The 21,530-nt window shown below is 36.0% G+C and overlaps 1 protein-coding gene across 1 annotated transcript; it reads left to right on the forward strand.

Annotated features, from left to right (window-relative positions):
* Positions 1-555: 555 nt before the first annotated feature.
* Positions 556-15,458, forward strand: LOC132565662 (uncharacterized). The gene is made up of 7 exons (XM_060230358.1): positions 556-649; positions 3,898-5,288; positions 8,313-8,361; positions 10,956-11,341; positions 12,128-12,273; positions 12,917-13,068; positions 13,579-15,458. The coding sequence occupies exons 1-7, from the start codon at positions 607-609 to the stop codon at positions 14,370-14,372; spliced, it is 2,961 nt and encodes a 986-aa protein (XP_060086341.1). The 5' UTR covers positions 556-606; the 3' UTR covers positions 14,373-15,458.
* The last annotated feature ends 6,072 nt before the right edge of the window (positions 15,459-21,530 follow it).

The following is a 21,530-nucleotide window of genomic DNA, read 5'->3' on the forward strand; positions in this document are numbered from 1 at the left end:
TAAAGTTATAACAGATGGACAGGGACACTGTGTTTCATAAAATGGAGACGATAATATTGACATACTATAAGAATTACTGCACCTCCCATTCAATCTGCTTACACTTTTTTTTACGAATCGTAAATTTTAACAAAGATCCTTATTAAAATACTGTTAACCAGGTCTATGATATCGATGAGATAAGATAGTAATTTTGTTAATTGGAGTGATCACTCGTTCACTACAGAAGATGGTAAACAGTTGGTTAATAAAGCAGTAAAAATTGATCCTCGGTAAACGTGGAAATTTCCAGTAATATCCGAGAAATCGACTATAAATAGGTACCTGACTAAAATCCTGTTTATATATCAGATTTTTACTTAAAATGTTGTATAGTGAAGTAAGCAAATTATGTGAAAGCATTGTCGATGAGCGAGTTAGGCCAATTCTATATTTGCTCAAGCAAAGTTCTGTAAACCTGCATTATGATCACGTGACGGCGTACGATCACTTCCTGTTTAGTACGAGCTCGATGTCAAGAAAATGGCAGAATGAATCAGACGAAGAGTGAAGAATTTTGACAGCGTTTAGGGTGTAGACGGGACGGAATCAAGTGTTGGGGACACGATGAATTCCTCACCCGATACACCAATTCTTATAAATTCTGACGGTAGGTTACTGAAAATGTTATGTTGGGCGGCAATTCATGGGCGAACTTGTTGTTGGCAGTGTGTTTATATGTCGAGGGTGTTTCAGGTTGTGTTGTCCCCTGAGTCAGCTGTCTTAGATATTAAGTCTTACTCTCCCATATACCTTTAGTTAGATACGTCACACCCTTAATCGTATCTATATCATGAGAATAACTCAAAAGAAACCATCTTTATACAGTCAGAACCTCATTTTACCACGATAAAATTGAAAATGAAAGCAATCCGATTAATTAGATAGTCATTCATCACCACGTTCTCAGAATTATCGACACGGTAAGTCTCTAGACCAAGGAAAGCCACCGTTTGATGTCTGAAAAGATTTTTTTCTGTACTTTTGAAAGTAATAGAATGATTATACAATAACTTGTGACATTGTCACTAGTACTTATTGTATATCGTGTAATTAGCAGCTGTAATTAAGTCGAGGCTTCCAAGTAGACTGGACTAGAAAAAAATCGTCATCATATAAAAATGTCTGTGACTTTATATAGCAGTAATATTGCAAGCCCTTACTTATTTAAAATGTGTTAATGTGTTAGAGCATTGACTGAATCACTGAATGTCTATAAGTCATAATGGCAAACTGCCTCCGATAAACTCCAGTGATAGAGTACAGGTCATAGAAAAGTCTTCTGTGGTCCTTGGTTTGACACCTTATGTAGACATGACACTAGCTTTCCATTTGCTTTTGCTTCATTCCTTACATGTTTGACTTAACAGGTATCTAGATTATACTTTTCATTCTACAGGCTACCAATCTGATTATGCTTCATCATTTCACTACATCCTTTCAAATTTCGTTTTCAATGCACTTCAAGCTCCCCACCATTAAAAACTGAAAGGAAATAATAAACATACGTCAATACAATATATTTATAATTAATATATAACAGAATCACATTTCCTGTCCCCATTATCAATATTATGTGTATAACATCGCTCATTCTTTCCATCATGAATATTCATTATTAAGAGCACTCTAATATCAGTATCACATTTTCTGATTTTCCTTGATATCAGCGCTACATTCTTGTCCCCCACCTCCATTAATATCAGTATGGAATATCTGTTTCTTAATTCATATTCCTTCATTTATATCAGTATCACACATTTCCTGATTTTCTGTTCTGCATTAGTAAGAGTTGAACCCCTGTTATATTCAATACCACATTTCTGCTACCCATCCTGCCTCCCCTCTCCCCGTCCTCACTTTAAACACATTAATATCAATGCTACCTGCTCCCCTCCCCCACATTAATATCTATATCACATGTATATACCCTATCCTATTGATATCATTATCTCATATCCTGTCCCTCATTCACACAATGATACGTGAAAAGCAAAGTCTGAAATGAGCATAGAATTTACTTACCTGTAGTATTTGGTATTGAACATTTATTATTACGAAAATATGTAATTGATTCTATGAAAACATGGTATAGTAAAATTTCAATTGTGGTATTCATTATTGTATTATATAATCAAGGGATAAAGAAACGCAGTGACATTATTTGCAATATCTTGTGAAAACGTTCATAAACAATGAAAATCAGTCAAGCAACTCTCTAGGTTACAGTGCACTCAGTCCTGTATAAAATATTTCATTATTGTATTGCGTGACAATGTCCTAAAGTATGAAATTGGAAAATCTTGTGCACAACAGTGTTGTGACATTGAGTTTTACTACTCGTCATACCATTAAGTAGTCTTCATAGAGACACATCATTTTCTGATATTTTGATTAATTTCTGATAGTATAATATGGAAGTTCAGAGGGGTCAGGCCATTGCGATGATTATGCAAGGTCAAAGGCAAATACAGGTTGCCAGACATTTTGATGTCTACATTTGCGCTATAGAATGTCTTGCTAGACTTGTAAGGGAAACTGGACAGGTTGCTGACAGACCTAGATCTGGGCATCTGTATGTGACAACACAACATCAGGACAGCTTTACTCATCTTGCGCATTTGCGAAATCGGCACCTTCCTGCCACTGAATCTGCCCTTCATACCATAGGTACTTTAAGCCGTCCCATCCATGCAAAAACTGTAAGGAAACGATGACAGGAAGTTCGTCTGAGGGCATGTCACTTGTTTGTAGGTCTGCCCCTTACCGCTGCTCATCACTGGCGTTGTATGGCTTGGGTGACAGCACATGCCCCCAGAATATTCCCATTGAGGCAGTGGAGGCGGGTCTTGTTCACTGATAAGTCCTGGTTCACCCTGTTTCGAACAGACGGTTGACATGTATACAGATTGTTCAGTTATAGTGTGGGGTATGTGTGGTAGCGGGTAATTTAACTGCCGCTAGGTATATAGATGAGATCCTCGGACCCCATATTGTCCCATTGTTGCAGCAAAACAACCTCACATGCCAGCAGGCCCCATTTAGCGATGATCTGTCGCAACTTTCTCACAAACATCAATATCCACCTACTGGACAGGCCACCATACAGCCCCCACCTATCCCCTATTATGCACTGGTTGTACCAGCTGGATAGACAGGTTTGACGATGCAAGCCTCCCTCTGTTACTCTGGCCCAATTGAAAATAGCCCTCTTGGAAGAATGGGTCAACATCCCAATGAGGAGGATAAACTTACTCATGAACTCCTTGCCTAAGAGAATCAGGGCTGTGGAAAGAGCGAATGAGAAACATACCTGGTATTGACTAGCCAACTACAGGGTTCTCTTTCAATTCCCTTCAATTACTCCTAATACCAGATACAAATTGTTGATTTTGCAGTTTGTTCTATATGAATTAATCTTCATTCTTACTTTAAGATATTGGACATTATACTTGACATCTTTCCTAGAATCATTTTCAAAGTTTATGCTGTGTTTCTATATCCCTGGAGTATGGTAGTATTTTGTATAGATACAATTCAGTTTGATTATTTATTTGGTTAGTGATTGACCTTCAACATTGACTTCAAATGATGAAGATGAACTTGTATTATAGGAATAGTTCTTATCATGGTTAAAGTTTATACTTTTGTCCCCTACCCCTCTGGAACTCTTAGCTCTAGTGGGTAGCTCGATAGCCTTTTCTTATAAAATAAAGAAAACTCAAGCTGGGAACTCAGTCATGAATTCTCCGTAAAGTAACCCCCTCCCTCCCCACTCCCTCATTACGTTGAGCCGTAATTTTGAAAATTAACGTGTCCACAATTGTTTGTTTATACTTCATTCACTTTTTCTTACAGAAGATGAAGATGATAGTGATGTGGAATTCATTCACGAAGAAAAAAATGAAGACTTGGATGTGATATTTGTATCACAATCAACTACAACACTGGTCACTCCAAAATGTGATGAACAACATACAGGATGTGGTCATGTAGTACCATCTGTATCAAATCGCAGCATGAGCATATCCAGCTCGCTGGGTATGACTTTGACTATAGAGGATCGTGACCTCAACTCTCCCCTCGACCTGTCATCTAAAAAAGGACCAAGTGATTTCAGTGACATCAGTGAGGCAAGTGATGATTCTGATGATGATGATGATAGCAGTGCGATTGATGACCTAGATGAGGATGGCGATGTGATACAAAGTCTGGTATCAGGAAGCAGTAAGGGTGTAGACAGGGGAGACTTGGGCTGTAGGCTGAGTGGAGGTGGTACTGGGGACAGTCTTATGCAGCCCCTACAGGATAGCAGTCTCCCTAGCAATGGTGTCTCCTCCATGGATGTCATGGATAGCTCTGATGTTACCATGGCAGTGGTCAGTTCATCAGATACCAGCCTGCCTACAGCCAGGCAAGGATGTGTCTTATCTGTGCCCTCTCCACATGTAACAGACTTGGACATAAAACCACATATACCTCATTACAAATCTGAAAAACTGGAACCTTTTATACATGTGGGAGCTAAAACCAAGGATGGAATAATACCAAAGGTCGCTCCTGTGTTGGCACGGCCCAAGGATCTCCAGTCCACATCCAAAGGTGTTAGCAAGGACGAGGAAACATCTGGGGATATATGGGACACTCTTAAAAAGGACTTAGACTTTTTAAATGACACACCTTCATGTCCGTCAGCACAAAGTTCACTTTCCTACCCAGGAGGAAATGGACCAGGAACACTGAGTATCTCCAAGATACTGGACCCTACTCATCCACCCTCCAAGTGCATGAATACATCCACACAATCATCTAACAATTTTTCCATCTCATCCATACTAAATTCCTCTGCCTCGACAGACTCCAGTCTCCGTTTGACTCAAGGTCACATAAAGGACAAGGTCAATACCAGTCATTTACATGTTTCCACTACACCAAAGTCCGACACTTCACCATCGACTAGTATGTCAGTGGATGACCTTACCTACAGTAACACTATAAATAAACAGTTACCCCCAAAGAAGCAGCAACGATGTATGAGGCAGTTCAGCTGTCCTTCACTTCGCAAAGGAGGGGCTACATCAGCTGTTACCTCATCAAAGTCACAGAATTCATGCTTTGGCTGGGAAAAATGTTCTTACTGTCAGGTCTCTCTCATGGGTCTCAAATCGTCACGGTGCCTACAAGGTCACGTGACCTGTGGCATGTGCCTGGAGGAAAAGGTCAAACTAGTGCTAACAGGAAAAACTAAGGTAAGGCATCTGTCAATATGTTATTTTAGTATGTACTGTATATCATAACCATCACTGAAAAAAAATCCAGTTTAACAAGAAGGATATAGCTGGCAACAGTGGCCATGGGTTCCCTTTGATGTTGTAAACTGTGTGATTGATTAATGGTTTTCAACACTATATAGATATATATATCTGATCTATTGCCTGCAGGTATGATTAGATTCTGGTCATGTTAAAACCTGGTCAACACTGTCGCTCATATACATGGATGAGTGCTCACTTACTTACATAACTCACATGACACGTGTAGAGCAAATTGGCAAGCATTAGGGCAGAACCATTGGAAGGGAGGCAACTCTTACAGTGATATTTTCAGCAATTTGTGATGACTACAGCAAACACAGCTATAAAAATGTAGCTTTTATTGATTAGGTACAATACCTTTAAACTTAATTGATGAGGTGCAGTACCTGTAACCTTTATTGATGAGGTACATTACCTATAACCTTTTATGATGAGGTACAATACCTGTTACCTTTCTTTATTGATAAGGTACAATACCTGTAACCTTTATTGATGAGGTACAATACCTGTAACCTTTATTGATGAGGTACAATACCTGTAACCTTTATTGATGTGGTACAATACCTGTAACCTTTATTGATGAGGTACAATACCTGTAACCTTTATTGATGTGGTACATTGTCTTCGACCTTTATTGATGAGGTACAATACCTGTAACCTCTATTAATGAGGTACAATACCTGTAACCTTTATTGATGTGGTACAATACCTGTAACCTCTATTAATGAGGTACAATACCTGTAACCTTTATTGATGTGGTACAATACCTGTAACCTTTATTGATGAGGTACAATACCTGTAACCTCTATTAATGAGGTACAATACCTGTAACCTTTATTGATGTGGTACAATACCTGTAACATTTATTGATGAGGTACAATACCTGTAACCTTTATTGATGTGGTACATTGTCTTCGACCTTTATTGATGAGGTACAATACCTGTAAGCTTTATTGATGTGGTACAATACCTGTAACCTCTATTAATGAGGTACAATACCTGTAACCTTTATTGATGTGGTACAATACCTGTAAGCTTTATTGATGAGGTACAATACCTGTAACCTTTATTGATGTGGTACAATACCTGTAACCTTTATTGATGAGGTACAATACCTGTAACCTTTATTGATGAGGTACAATACCTGTAACCTTTATTGATAAGGTACAATACCTGTAACCTTTATTGATGAGGTACAATACCTGTAACCTTTATTGATGAGGTACAATACCTGTAACCTTTATTGATGTGGTGCAATACCTGTAACCTTTATTGTTGAGGTGCAATACCTGTAACCTTTATTGATGAGGTACAATACCTGTAACCTTTATTGATGTGGTACAATACCTGTAACCTTTATTGATGAGGTACACCTTTATTACATTGTCTGTCGACCTTTATTGATGAGGTACAATACCTGTAACCTTTATTGTAACCTCTATTAATGAGGTACAATACCTGTAACCTTTATTGATGTGGTACAATACCTGTAACCTTTATTGATGAGGTACTATACCTGTAACCTTTATTGATAAGGTACAATACCTGTAACCTTTATTGATGAGGTACAATACCTGTAACCTTTATTGATGTGGTACAATACCTGTAACCTTTATTGATGTTGTACAATACCTGTAACCTTTATTGATGTTGTACACATGTAATACCTTTAACTATTGATGAGGTACAATACCTGTAACCTCTATTAATGAGGTACAATACCTGTAACCTTTATTGATGTTGTACAATACCTGTAACCTTTATTGATGTTGTACACATGTAATACCTTTAACTATTGATAAGGTACAATACCTGTAACCTTTATTGATGTGGTACAATACCTGTAACCTTTATTGATGAGGTACATTGTCTTTGACCTTTATTGATGAGGTACAATACCTGTAAGCTTTATTGATGTGGTACAATACCTGTAACCTTTATTGATGAGGTACAATACCTGTAACCTTTATTGATGTGGTACAATACCTGTAACCTTTATTGATGTGGTACAATACCTGTAACCTCTATTAATGAGGTACAATACCTGTAACCTCTATTAATAAGGTACAATACCTGTAACCTTTATTGATAAGGTACAATACCTGTAACCTCTATTGATGAGGTACAATACCTGTAACCTTTATTGATGTGGTACAATACCTGTAACCTTTATTGATGAGGTACAATACCTGTAAGCTTTATTGATGAGGTACAATACCTGTAAGCTTTATTGATGAGGTACAATACCTGTAACATTTATTGATGTGGTACAATACCTGTAACATTTATTGATGAGGTACATTGTCTTCGACCTTTATTGATGAGGTACAATACCTGTAAGCTTTATTGATGAGGTACAATACCTGTAACATTTATTGATGAGGTACATTGTCTTCGACCTTTATTGATGAGGTACAATACCTGTAAGCTTTATTGATGAGGTACAATACCTGTAAGCTTTATTGATGAGGTACATTGTCTTTGACCTTTATTGATGAGGTACAATACCTGTAACCTTTATTGATGAGGTACAATACCTGTAACCTTTATTGATGAGGTACATTGTCTTTGACCTTTATTGATGAGGTACAATACCTGTAACCTTTATTGATGAGGTACAATACCTGTAACATTTATTGATGAGGTACAATACCTGTAACCTTTATTGATGAGGTACATTGTCTTTGACCTTTACTGATAGGGAACAATAATATTTCTGTAACCTTTATTTGTAACATTCATATCTTTATATCACCAGCTGTTTGAATGTGGCACATGTTTATAATGTATTTGTAACTTTTTTTTCTTAAGTTCTGAAAATAAGTAAAATTGTGTTTGAGACATATGTCTTAGTCATATCACAAAATGTAAAACAGCCTTTTATCTATCACTTGTAATTCTTACCTTCTACTTAGTACATTTTTGCTAAATGTTTTGTGTCAATACTTTGTATTTCAGGAATCTCTACGTTGTGTACAGAGCGGTTGTGACAGTTACTACCCAATGAGTAAGTATCAGTTATCTGCTCCATCTCACGTGTCTCAAGGATGCAAGTTAGATTATACAATATGGTGCAGCATTCAAAGTCAGGTCTAGCATCAGATAATGGTCTATTGTCCGTCTAGTCTGAGACAATTCTTGCTGTAGTTTTTGAGAAATACCCCATGGATCATCAGAGGTGTGCATTGTTCCATTTTGGGACTGATCAAAAGAACAAAGTGGCTAACAAGCTAATCAGAAAAAGAAGACAGTCAGCCGACGCCCACATTGGTTTTTGATAGTCATAATTTGTGATCATCTTTCCTTGAAAAGTACTGGATGGATCTTTGCCAAAATTCATATGTAGGTTTCCTTAGTGTCTTATTGTACCCTGTTGATTTTGGGACTGATCAGAAAAACCAAATAGCTGAAAAGTAGAAAAGAAATTGTACACAGCAGGCATGATATTGTTTATCTCTTTTGTATCACTTGTTTCTATAAGTTATGATAGTTAATAAGATATAAGGTAATATGACAGTGTCTTCATGTAAAGTCACATAACAGTGTTTGTGTAAAGACACATGACAGTAGTATACATGTGCTATATAAAATTTCTAACAAAAATAAAGACAAGAAAAGATGATGAATACATTTAACAATTTAATGACAATACACTCATGTCTGAAGGAGGATTTCCTACAACTTGCTTTAGTAAACAGTCTATTTTTGTAAAAGGAAATGTTTAAGATCACCAAGTTTTAGTAAACTTGCTGTACTGATGCTCATTAATTTAGACAATGGCCTTTTGTTTTGCTTTAATACTGTGGTGTCTCTGTACTTCCTCCTGTAATTTTCAGGTTATTGATACTTTCCTGTACGTTCCTTCCTCTATATACTCGTCCTACATTCTGCCATAACTTTGCGTTTTGTAGATGTTTCAGATGTTAGGCTAACACACCCTTCCTGACGTACAAAAGTCATACATGTATATATACTAGTATGAAAGCCATCTGACTATTCATCACATATAAAGTAGGCATTTACAATCCTGATTTTAATCCTAGTGAACTTGCATGTGTATGACAAGTGTATAGCTGGTAGTTTTGATTACCAGTTTTTACAGAAATGCGTTATCCTGGGCTTAGTCACATCTTCAGTCTTATCTGTAGTAAACGTGTTTCCATTGCATACATTTTTTCAGGTTGTTTGTGAATATTGTAAATTAGTGCTAAATGTAATATAACTGTGATTGTGAATACAATACTGGTCAGGTTCTGTCAGCTGTCTGCCTCACTCAATAGTAGGGAAGTGACCTTTCACCTGAGGCAAGTTAATCAGATCACTGTTGAAATCCTGTGGGATGTAAAATTCTCACTCAGAGCTGGTGTAGTGTTCGTTCATGTTCAAAGGTCATACTGTATTTTAAAAGTTCTTTTTCCTGCCTTTGTTAACATTTTAATACATGCATGCTCATATCTGTTGAGAGTCTGAATGTAATTACTCTTTGTAGTTTAAAATTGTAATATTACACCACATCTACAGGATTCTAAAAATTCATGTTATTCGCAGTGACCTTGACCTTGATTTTAATATGATATATGTAACTGAGTCCTTAGTTACATTAGTCATAGACATACATAGTTGAGAACTTTCATCACAAGTATTTGTAAAAGTGAAAGTTTTCATCTACTTCAATTATGATGACTACTAACACTTAAAATTTAAGTACTAGAAGTGGAGTGATGGGTGGGAAGGTCATAAGTATAGGTTGACTGAAGCACTGTAAGTACTAAGTGGTTGCATCGAAGAGTTCTTTAAGGGGTCCATCCACTACTAATGATGTATTCTTACTAGTGAGTGACATAAACTTTAGCAACACCGTTCTCTGAAATTCTGAACTTTTAGATTATAATAATTTTGTAAATCTGCTGATATTTATCTACATAGAGTGGCTTCTATATTGAAATAGCAATGGGTATATTGTCAAGATTATGGGTTAGTTACATGCTGGGGTGAAGAGTTTTCAAGTTTGTTCAAATAAATGACTTTGGCTCTCTTTCAATGTCACATAATTGAAATATTTGAATTTTTTAAATGTTTTGTGAATAAACAAGAAATCACAGGTTTTAGATGTGTATTTTTAAATCACCTGACCATAGGTCATGGTTACCAATAGCAATCATTGTTCATCCATGGTCATGCATTGACTTTTTCTCGTGAACATGATAACAATAATAAATATGAAAAATAATACCTCAGATGAGCTTAACTATGAAATTGATTCGATTGTAACTTACAGAGTTGTAGCCCTCTGCAGTTTTATTACTATTGAACCTTGTGAACATAATTTGAGTAAATAAAAAGAGATTTTGATGAAATTTTGTATGCAGCTTTATGTAAAAAACGAAATAGTATGTCTGGTTAATACTAGTCAGCTGATTGTTTAAGTCAATTGGCCTCTTGTGTAACATTTAAGGAGGGACAGGTGTTACATTTAGGGTAAAAATGAAAATGACACAAATAAAACCATTTTATTATAAGCTGCAGATCCAGGACCTTTTGGCCTTTTACATTGTTTGATCCATTCAGATGGTGTAATATACCCATTATTATTATTTACAGGTGAGCTGAAACAGTCACTTCCAAACATAGTGGTGGAGATACTGGAGGACAAACTTGACAATGACTACATTGATTACATTGCCAATATGATCCTGAAGAATGCAGGGGCCTCTTCTCCTCCTTCCTCTAATCCAGCTCCTTCCACTTCATCATCTACGTCATCCCTTTCCTCCTCAGCTTCTTGCTCCAGTTCATCTGTTCCCTCAACTTCAGCTGCCCCCATGGTGATGATGGATGACTCTATGGGTGCCTCGACCAGCCAGCCATTGAGAACACCTGATGTCAAAGACACCAATGAAACTGTAAGACCAGAGTTATCAACCGAGAAAAAAGAACCTATGATGGAGGACTGTCCACCCAACTGGACACCAATGGACAAACGCTCGGTATGCCAATGAAGTTTAAGAAACCATTTCAGACAAAAAGAATCATATCAAGTGATTCAGTCAAAACTCGTTATCTCAAATTGATTGTAAATTTCAAAAACCTTCTCAATACCCAGATCAGATAGAACACTCTTAATGGATTGAAGTGTCTTATATGTTTTACCAAATTTTGTCCCCCTATGGTCTCAAATTTCCCCTTGAGGAAGGAATCAGATTTACTGTAGTTTATAGTGTATGTTACAGTTTTGAGCATAACTTGTTTATGTTCAATTGAAATTAGTTCAAACTTGGTTTGAATTGTCACTATAGGATAAGAGTTTGATAATATGCACATGTTGAACCTGACTGACCCCTTATGGATGATTGGTGGGGTCAAATTGACTGAATTTCAAAAACCCTCTCACTATCCAGATAAAGTAGAACCTTAAACTCTTCATTGATAAAAGTGTCTTAAAAGTACTTTACTAAAATTTTAAGTTTCATGAGCCAAGGGTCTCTCATTTCCCCATTGGAAGGGGGTAAATTCTGCTATAGTTAATATAGGAAAATAACATTTTAGGCATAATCTATTTATTTTCTATAGGAAATAGTTTAAACTTGGTTAGAATTGTCATTGTCTCTTAATAAGTCCACCCCTAGACTTTTAAACAGAAGTAATGTGTTGGTTCCCTTGTTTATTGCAGAACAAATAAGGCATTTGTGTCAATATGTATGTTTGAAAAAGTCTTGATTTATGTTCTTGTTGATTGTCCTTTGTCCTAATTCCTGGTACATTGTTTTACACAGAGCTATTTTATGGTCCCCCTTGAACCGGAGTCACAGGAATATGTTGATGTTGCCCTGAAGTTCCACAATTCAATGAAGTTCCCAGCAGCTGATATCACCAAAATCTTCAGAGTTCAGAATCCGATTCTCTGGAAATACTACACAGTGTAAGACAGCAATAAAGATGAAAAAAATGTTGACAACAAGAAATGTATCTACCTAGGAGTTATCATATTTAAAGTATTTCCTTATTATGTAATCATCTGACTTCGAGGGTCGGGATGACTTATAGTCATTGTGTATATGCTTACTGAGGCCTTCGAGTTTCAGACTCGTAATTCTTAGGTTTTTGATTACTTACAATCTTTGCAGAGAAAGTAGAATATGATCACAACCCCTGAAACTTTGAGACTGTGTGAGTACAAAAATGTCTGTAAACTTCTATATGCCTCTGTAGCACACCAGACTTGTTACTACACATATCAAATCTGTATTCTGATCAGGTCTCTAGTTAGTCACTTGTAATTACTAGGATAGAAGATCTTATAACACAACTAGTAGAGATTTAGTTAAGACATTTTGAACAACTACATGGTCACCTTCATTAGACAAAAATGTCCAATGTGAAGAGTACTAGCACTGATGTATGTAATGTACGAGATGGTAAGGAATTGACCCATTGATACACTACATACATCAGTTTGCTTCACAATCTTTTACAAGTTGTGTTCTAAGAACTTCTATTCTATTAACCAACCTGGAGAAATTGTGCCAAAACACTTGTAACTGCAATATATGTTTGTTTAACAGGAAGAGAACAGAGATGATTATCGAGAATGATGGGTTGGACGTCCAGGAGAACAGTCTGTTTCATGGCACTACAAGTTCTGTTTTGGATGCCATCTGTAAAAAAGGATTTGACTGGAGAGTATGTGGAAAAAATGCAACAGTTTATGGCCAAGGTAAGGGAGGCAGTATAGAGATATACGCTTATACCTTGATACAGTTAATGGAGGCTTTGAATCAAAACTGAGACAGCTGTATTAATGAGGATGAAAGTAAACAATAACTCAAACTAAAACTATGGATACTGTAAAACATTACATTTTATACTCACTTGTCTGGAACTTGTTTGAACGGTACAAAACTTGTTTGGAACTTTGTTGAACGGTACAAACTTTGAACAGTGGATATTATATAAAACAAAAAAATAGTCTATTATGGAAAATGATATGTATGTATTTTTGTGGTTTCAGGTCAAATGAGAAAACTACAAATGTTGATGTATTAAATTATATTTTATGTTAGGGAATAGATCACTATTTTGATAACTGTTTCAGGCCTCGAGACTTTTGATAATAAAAAAAGAATGATATTATTATATAAAATGATAAAAAATGAATGATATTATTATATAAAATGATAAAAAATGAATGATATAATTATATGAAATGTATCTTTTCTGTCGTCAGGTTCATACTTTGCTGTGAATGCCTCCTACTCTCACATGTATACAGATAATGGCAATGAAAATCGTCGTCGTGGACGTGTTGTTACCTTGTTGTCTGGGATGCCTCGCCCAATGCCGGCCCATGTGCCATTCTTGTCGACACCCCCCTCCTCAAATGTTCTTTCAACACAGATTGGGTTTAGTCCAGCTGCGATACAGGTGTACCATCCACCAAATCCTATTTCCTCCATTTCTACTGGAGCCAGTAATGTCCCTCTCTCCAATGTTGCCACACCCACTAATTCTTCCAGCTCCTCTCACATGGTAGCTCAGGGTCTAGTGGCGCCTCCTCCAGTGGACAAAGGATCCAACAATTCCAGTCAGGTACCGCAGCAACAAGCAGCTGCATCATCTGGCCAGCAGGCTCCTGGACCAATCAGAAACCGACACATCACTCACCAGCTCACCTCCATAAGGAGACAACTTAATGTGCTGCGTTCCAGTGTACAGCAACTGAGAAATACATCAATACCCACCCAGATTGGTCAGCCTGCACTGGGCAATCCAGCAGACATTCAGGCATCAAATAAAACTGTACATAGAATGTTTCTGGCTAAGGTGCTAGTGGGGAAATATACTGGTGGTCACAGTGGGCTGAGAAAACCTCCGCCATTATACCCATGTACAGATCCCTATGGCAAGTGCTACGACTCTTGTGTTGACAACATACACAACCCAAAAATATTTGTCATATTTGACACAGCCCAAGCCTACCCATCTTACGTGCTGGAATATCATTGTGAAGATGGTCAGTGAGAATCGTGGTAGTGTACCGGAGAGAGTGTAGTTAGTGTCAGATTCACATCTGTAGTGCTTTAAGGTTGTCCGCCATGTTGATACCATTACCATGGAAATATATACAAACAGGATGAAGACATATGACTGTTTAGGTTAAGAGAAGTAGTATTAAATGAGTTCTTATATCTTTGTAGTGGCTGTGATTGTATATCAAGCATTAATTTAGTCAAATTCACTTGTTATATTGAGAACAACCATGGACACATTTGCTACCTCTCGTTTGCTTGTTAAAAGTCTTAAGACACCAGTGCTGACTGTCATGTCACTAAATTAATCAGTTTAACAGTCATTCCTTACTTGTCACTGACTCGTATTTATAGTATCGATTGTATACATATGTATAGCATATGAGAGAGTTTGGCTAGTGTAACTGATCGAACATCAAGTATCGACTGACGTGTCATTGAAGTATACAGGCTAGGTTAACTGATAGTACATCGAGTATTGACTGACATGTCACTGAAGTATACAGGCTAGGTTAACTGATAGTACATCAAGTATGGACTGACATGTCACTGAAGTATACAGGCTAGGTTAACTGATAGTACATCAAGTATGGACTGACATGTCACTGAAGTATACAGGCTAGGTTAACTGATAGTACATCAAGTATTGACTGACATGTCACTGTAGTTTTCAGGCAGGGTTAACAGATTGTACATCATGTGTCTACTATGGTTTTTTGTTCTCTTTATAAGGGAAGTCAAAACTTTTTCTTTATGTATGAGCATCTGTACTTTAAATAAGTAATATTCAAAATATTTTGTTGAATTTTTCTTGCCCATTTCAACATTTTTTTTCTTATGTAGGTGATATGATTGTGATGATACCTATAGAGAGTTCCCAGTATAAAGTATTACAGAAATTGATATATGTGCTCCTGATCTATAAAATATCTGAGACAAAGTATTGGAAAACAAGACATTGCAATTGTTACATTTATGTGATAAATGTACAGAAGTAATTTACAACTTGATTATGTTATTTTAATTTATAGTATTAACAATTTGAGGTTCAGAAAAACAATTGAACTGAAATTTTTAGGCATGCATAATTAATTATGTTACAAAAATTTAAGATGTTTTAAATTATAATTAGATGTAAAACATTTAAAGTGTGATTACCTTTGTTCATTAGTTTTAATTTTGTATCTACAGAAATGTCCGATGTCATTGATTCTCTTCTAAAAAAGATAAATTTTCTAATTGAAGAGTAATTTAAAAATCCATTTTGCATATATAATAATAGACTCTCACAAATGTATGACTTAAATATTAGATATTTTGAAATATTATGAGTATATATGTATATTTGTAAAAATGATTATTACAAATCACACAAGTGTAATTTATATTTATTATAAACACACCGACAATATGAAAGTAAAGGTGTCCTAGAGATGAAGTTCTATCAAATTTCATCAATATTTGTGAACTCTAGAAAGTCACAGATTCACAAAATATTCCTGTTTGTAACGCCTAAAGAGCTGTGAAGGTAGGGTGAAACATTCTGTAGCATTTGCTTATATAATTAGTTGTTGTGATCATGACTTACCAGTTAAGTGCACCGTAATTCTGCACTAAACTTCACAGCATTACATTAAAGTGCTGTGTAATTCTTTACCAAGCTTCTCATGGAAACATCTGTATCAATGGTATGTCTTATGTCTTTCAAACATCGGATTGAGCTGGAATCTCTGTACATTTTATATCTTTGATTGCTTCATGATATGTGTAATGTATTGATTACCCTATGATTTTTTTAAATCTTTTTTTTTTTAAGAAGAAAGCTTTTTTGTGCAAAGAAATCACATGACACAGCTTTTCTGTTTTTATTCCCCACAGATTTTTAACCATCACATTTGTAAAGACATTTTCCAGTCTAATTTGAATTCATAAATTAAGAAGTTAATTCTTCATTTCAGATCTCTCTCCTTTAAATTCAGTGTCCTTTTCTTTAGTATGCTTCTCTTGAACCTTAAAATATTTAGAGTGGAACTTTTGAATTTCAAAGAAAGATGATTATGTTCTTTTAAAAAAAATCTAAATTGTTTTTAATTACAACTACTGCAATAGAGAGATTGATTATCATGACCTAAATATATGTTGTACCACTTGCAACCATTGAATGAGAGTTTACAGTCATGAAATATGAACTTCGGATTTTACGTCGATACATAACATAGAGAAGGGAATATCAACAATGACAAGTTACTGTTACCATAGCAACAATGTAAAGACGCTTTATATTGATATATAATATACAGGAGTAAGACATCAACAAGACAAGTTATCGTTACCATAGTGACCATATAAAGAGATAACATTTATACATAACATACAGGAGGGAGACACACCAATGACAAGTTATTGTTACCATAGCAACAATGTAAAGGGACTCCACATTGACATGTTACATTGAGGAAGACGCCACCAACAACAACTTGTCAGTAGAAAAGTAATGCTGAATATTATGTTTATTAATGAGTTATATGATGTGAGCCAAAGTCTTCTTGACTGTAAGTATAGTTGTTGATGACAGGATATTCCAACATGCAAGTTTTTGGTGTCATTATGTATATAGAGAGAAACTAGTAGTTTTGCTGTAAACATAGAAATGTGCCAACAGTTTGATTTTTTTAAAAATAGCAGAATATGGATAATGAGAAGAAATGATTTCACATAAAATCACAGAATCCAAAGTCTGAATCATGTGACAAATATCGGAATGAATTTTGTCGAAGTATTGTATTAATTTCAGTTTAAATACTGTAGATATAGATATATAGTATTTCAGATGTTTTCATTGTTATGTTTGAACCTCATAAGAGGCTATTTTTATGTGATGGTTGTTGTTTTATGGAATCTCTTATAATCTATATATATACATTCTGATACTAGGTACATCTGGCTGTTGAAAGTTATGTTAGCTTACTGTACATTTGACTTTCTTTAATGGCTACTACTTTTTTCTATTTCAGCAATACAATAAGTTTGCAGAAATTTAATTTCATGAATGCTGAATAACCATTGTAAAATTAACTTCTGTAATTTTGGATTCAACTTGAAAGAATGTTTACTGTACTGATTGTTACATGTGAAATGTTGCTAAAATTTGGTCTACTTGGGCACGCCAAGATGTATTGAATTAAAAAAACTTCTGAGAATGAGAGTCTGATGAGTATGTGTGGATGTATTGAATCAAGAGGTCTGTCGAAAAATTCCAAGTAAGAAGGAGAAAAATGCATTAAAGAGCAAGAGGAGGTAAGAGAGTTACAACAGAAAGACTGCATATGGCAAGCTTTTTTTTATAAAGTTCTTTATAATCTGTGATCAGGTGTAATTTAAACTGGTCCATTTAGATAAAGTTTTTTTTTCACAATTCAAAAGGAAATCCAAGAAATCTGAGTGGCTGAAATTGAGCTAAACATTATTTGTATTTCTAAAGTTCCCCTGGAATGGTAAACCAAATTTCTCAAAATTTTGTGTATCAGTTTGCATCTAGTTCCTTGATCCATTTATGGTTTTTGACTTAAGAAAAATAAATCTTCTTATCTTTTCAAAACAAAGTAGAAATGACTGTTGTTTGGTCAGAGTGTTCTTATTGTAATGGTTTCAATCAGTTAGAAATCCAAGATGGCTGCAATGATATATTTGTTAAATCATTTTCAACTACTTGAGAGTGTATGACAAATACTGACTGATACAGGCCCAAAAAAGCCTTTTGTTTTTGAATAGATTTAGAAATTATTAAGTAGAGCTTTCAATGGACATAATCAATTTTGTTGCAAATAGTTTAAAAAATGGTTTGAAAGTCTGTGAGATATTGGTTGTTTACATGATGTCACGTTTGCAAGAATTATGATTATGTAAACGTTTGTGTCCAATATTTATACAGAGGAGAGAGAGGCTAGATAGAACCTCGGATATGACTGGGAGGCTGTCATGAGGTGTACAATCATATTATTTGTATTACAGAATAAATGTAAAACATGTCAATCTTCTGTCTTCTTTTTTATGTCATGTACAACCCTTACTTTCGTGATATTTTGGATCCATTATGAAGCATCCATATTTGTTTTCTCAATGAATTTAGTATAATTGGTTGGTCACCTAAATTCTCCACCTAGATGTTCACTGATGAGAGGGCATGTTTACCTATATTCACCTCCCAGATGTTTACTGATGAGAAGGCTTGTTAACCTATACTTACCACCCAGATGTTTACTGATGAGAAGGCTTGTTAACCTATATTCACCTCCCAGATGTTTACTGATGATAAGGCATGTTAACCTATATTCTCCATCCAGATGTTTACTGATGAGAAAGCTTGTTAACCTATATTCTCCATCCAGATGTTTACTGATGAGAAAGCTTGTTTACCTATATTCACCACCCAGATGTTTACTGATGAGAGGGTTTGTTAACCTATACTTACTCCCCAGATGTGTACTGATAAGGCTTAACCTATATTCTCCATCCAGATGTTTACTGATGAGAAGGCTTGTTAACCTATATTCACCACCCAGATGTTTACTAATGAGAAGGTATGTTTACCTGTACTCTCCACTTAGATGTTCATTAATGAGAGGGCATGTTTACCTGTACTCTCCACCTAGATGTTCACTGATGAGAAGGCATGTTTACCTGTACTCTCCACCTAGATGTTCACTGATGAGAGGGCATGTTTACCTGTACTCTCCACCTAGATGTTCACTGATGAGAGGGCATGTTTACCTGTACTCTCCACCTAGATGTTCACTGATGAGAGGGCATGTTTACCTGTACTCTCCACCCAGATGTTTACTGATGAGAAGGCATGTTTACCTGTACTCTCCACCTAGATGTTCACTGATGAGAGGGCATGTTTACCTGTACTCTCCACCTAGATGTTCACTGATGAGAGGGCATGTTTACCTGTACTCTCCACCTAGATGTTCACTGATGAGAGGGCATGTTTACCTGTACTCTCCACCTAGATGTTTACTGATGAGAAGGCATGTTTACCTGTACTCTCCACCTAGATGTTCACTGATGAGAAGGCATGTTTACCTGTACTCTCCACCTAGATGTACACTGATGAGAAGGCATGTTTACCTGTACTCTCCACCTAGATGTTCACTGATGAGAGGACATGTTTACCTGTACTCTCCACCTAGATGTTCACTGATGAGAGGGCATGTTTACCTGTACTCTCCACCAGTATGTTCACTAATGAGGCTTGTTAACCTATATTCTCCACCCAGATGTTTACTGATGAGAAGTCTTGTTAACCTATTTTCTCCACCCAGATGTTTACTGATGAGAAGTCTTGTTAACCTATATTCTCCACCCAGATGTTTACTGATGAGAAGTCTTGTTAACCTATATTCTCCACCCAGATGTATACTGATGAGAAGTCTTGTTAACCTATATTCACCACCCAGATGTTTACTGATGAGAAGGCTTGTTAACCTATATTCTCCACCCAGATGTTTACTGATGAGAAGTCTTGTTAACCTATATTCATCACCCAGATGTTAACTGATGAGAAGTCTTGTTAACCTATATTCACCACCCAGATGTTTACTGATGAGAAGTCTTGTTAACCTATATTCTCCACCCAGATGTTTACTGATGAGAAGGCTTGTTAACCTATATTCTCCACCCAGATGTTTACTGATGAGAAGTCTTGTTAACCTATATTCTCCACACAGATGTTTACTGCTGAGAAGTCTTGTTAACCTATATTCTCCAACCAGATGTTTACTGATGAGAAGGCTTGTTAACCTATATTCTCCACCCAGATGTTTACTGATGAGAAGTCTTGTTAACCTATATTCTCCACCCAGATGTTTACTGATGAGAAGGCTTGTTAACCTATATTCTCCACCCAGATGTTTACTGATGAGAAGCCTTGTTAACCTATATTCTCCACCCAGATGTTTACTGATGAGAAGGCTTGTTAACCTATATTCTCCACCCAGATGTTTACTGATGAGAAGTCTTGTTAACCTATATTCTCCACCCAGATGTTTACTGATGAGAAGGCTTGTTAACCTATATTCTCCACCCAGATGTTCACTGATGAGAAGTCTTGTTAACCTATATTCTCCACCCAGATGTTTACTGATGAGAAGTCTTGTTAACCTATATTCTCCACCCAGATGTTTACTGATGAGAAGTCTTGTTAACCTATATTCACCACCCAGATGTTTACTGATGAGAAGGCTTGTTAACCTATATTCTCCACCCAGATGTTTACTGATGAGAAGTCTTGTTAACCTATATTCTCCACCCAGATGTTTACTGATGAGAAGTCTTGTTAACCTATATTCACCACCCAGATGTTAACTGATGAGAAGTCTTGTTAACCTATATTCACCACCCAGATGTTAACTGATGAGAAGTCTTGTTAACCTATATTCTCCACCCAGATGTTTACTGATGAGAAGGATGAAGAGCAATTTTAATAGTATTAATAAGATACTACAAATGTTTATGTTGATGACCTAAGCCACTATACAACAACTGCTCCATATACAGCATGATTAAGGTGCATCATCTGATCATGCAAGGACATTGTTAAAAAAAAACTGCTTACAGAAACATATATATGTTGCTTGTTTGTTCATAAGGTGCCATTTTTTCAACACTAACACATATGCATTTGAAAGTTTTAGTATGGAAAAACTTGCAAACAACTGGCATATTTCAATCTATGTTTCACAACTGAAAACACCAGAAACTTTAATTAGCAAACTACATGCTGGTGTGGCTTGGTGTTGTGAAGCATGGCGTTATGAACTGGGGTATCATCATGGTAAAGTGAACCACAGTGATGTATACACTAAGTCAAGACCTTGATGATTATTTCAGTCTGATCCAAATCCCATAGACGGTTTAAAGGTGATGTTCAAGAAAACCAATATTGTTGTTGCCATGCTGAACTTTTGACAAGACCAAAAATTAACAACACTTTGTCGGCTCTTTTCCTTAACATTCCCGCTAATTTGATAGCAATTTCAGGATCATTCAAGGCAAGTTTCGGATCATTCCACTGGTGGAACTTCAGATGAAGATTCAAATACCGGTGAGTGTTTTTCAAGAAAATCATGATTGTACAATCATTTTACAA

The sequence above is a fragment of the Ylistrum balloti genome, unplaced genomic scaffold, assembly GCF_031769215.1.
Source record: "Ylistrum balloti isolate Yb309-2 unplaced genomic scaffold, AGI_CSIRO_Ybal_v1 Utg369730, whole genome shotgun sequence".
In the NCBI taxonomy this organism is placed as follows: domain Eukaryota; kingdom Metazoa; phylum Mollusca; class Bivalvia; order Pectinida; family Pectinidae; genus Ylistrum; species Ylistrum balloti.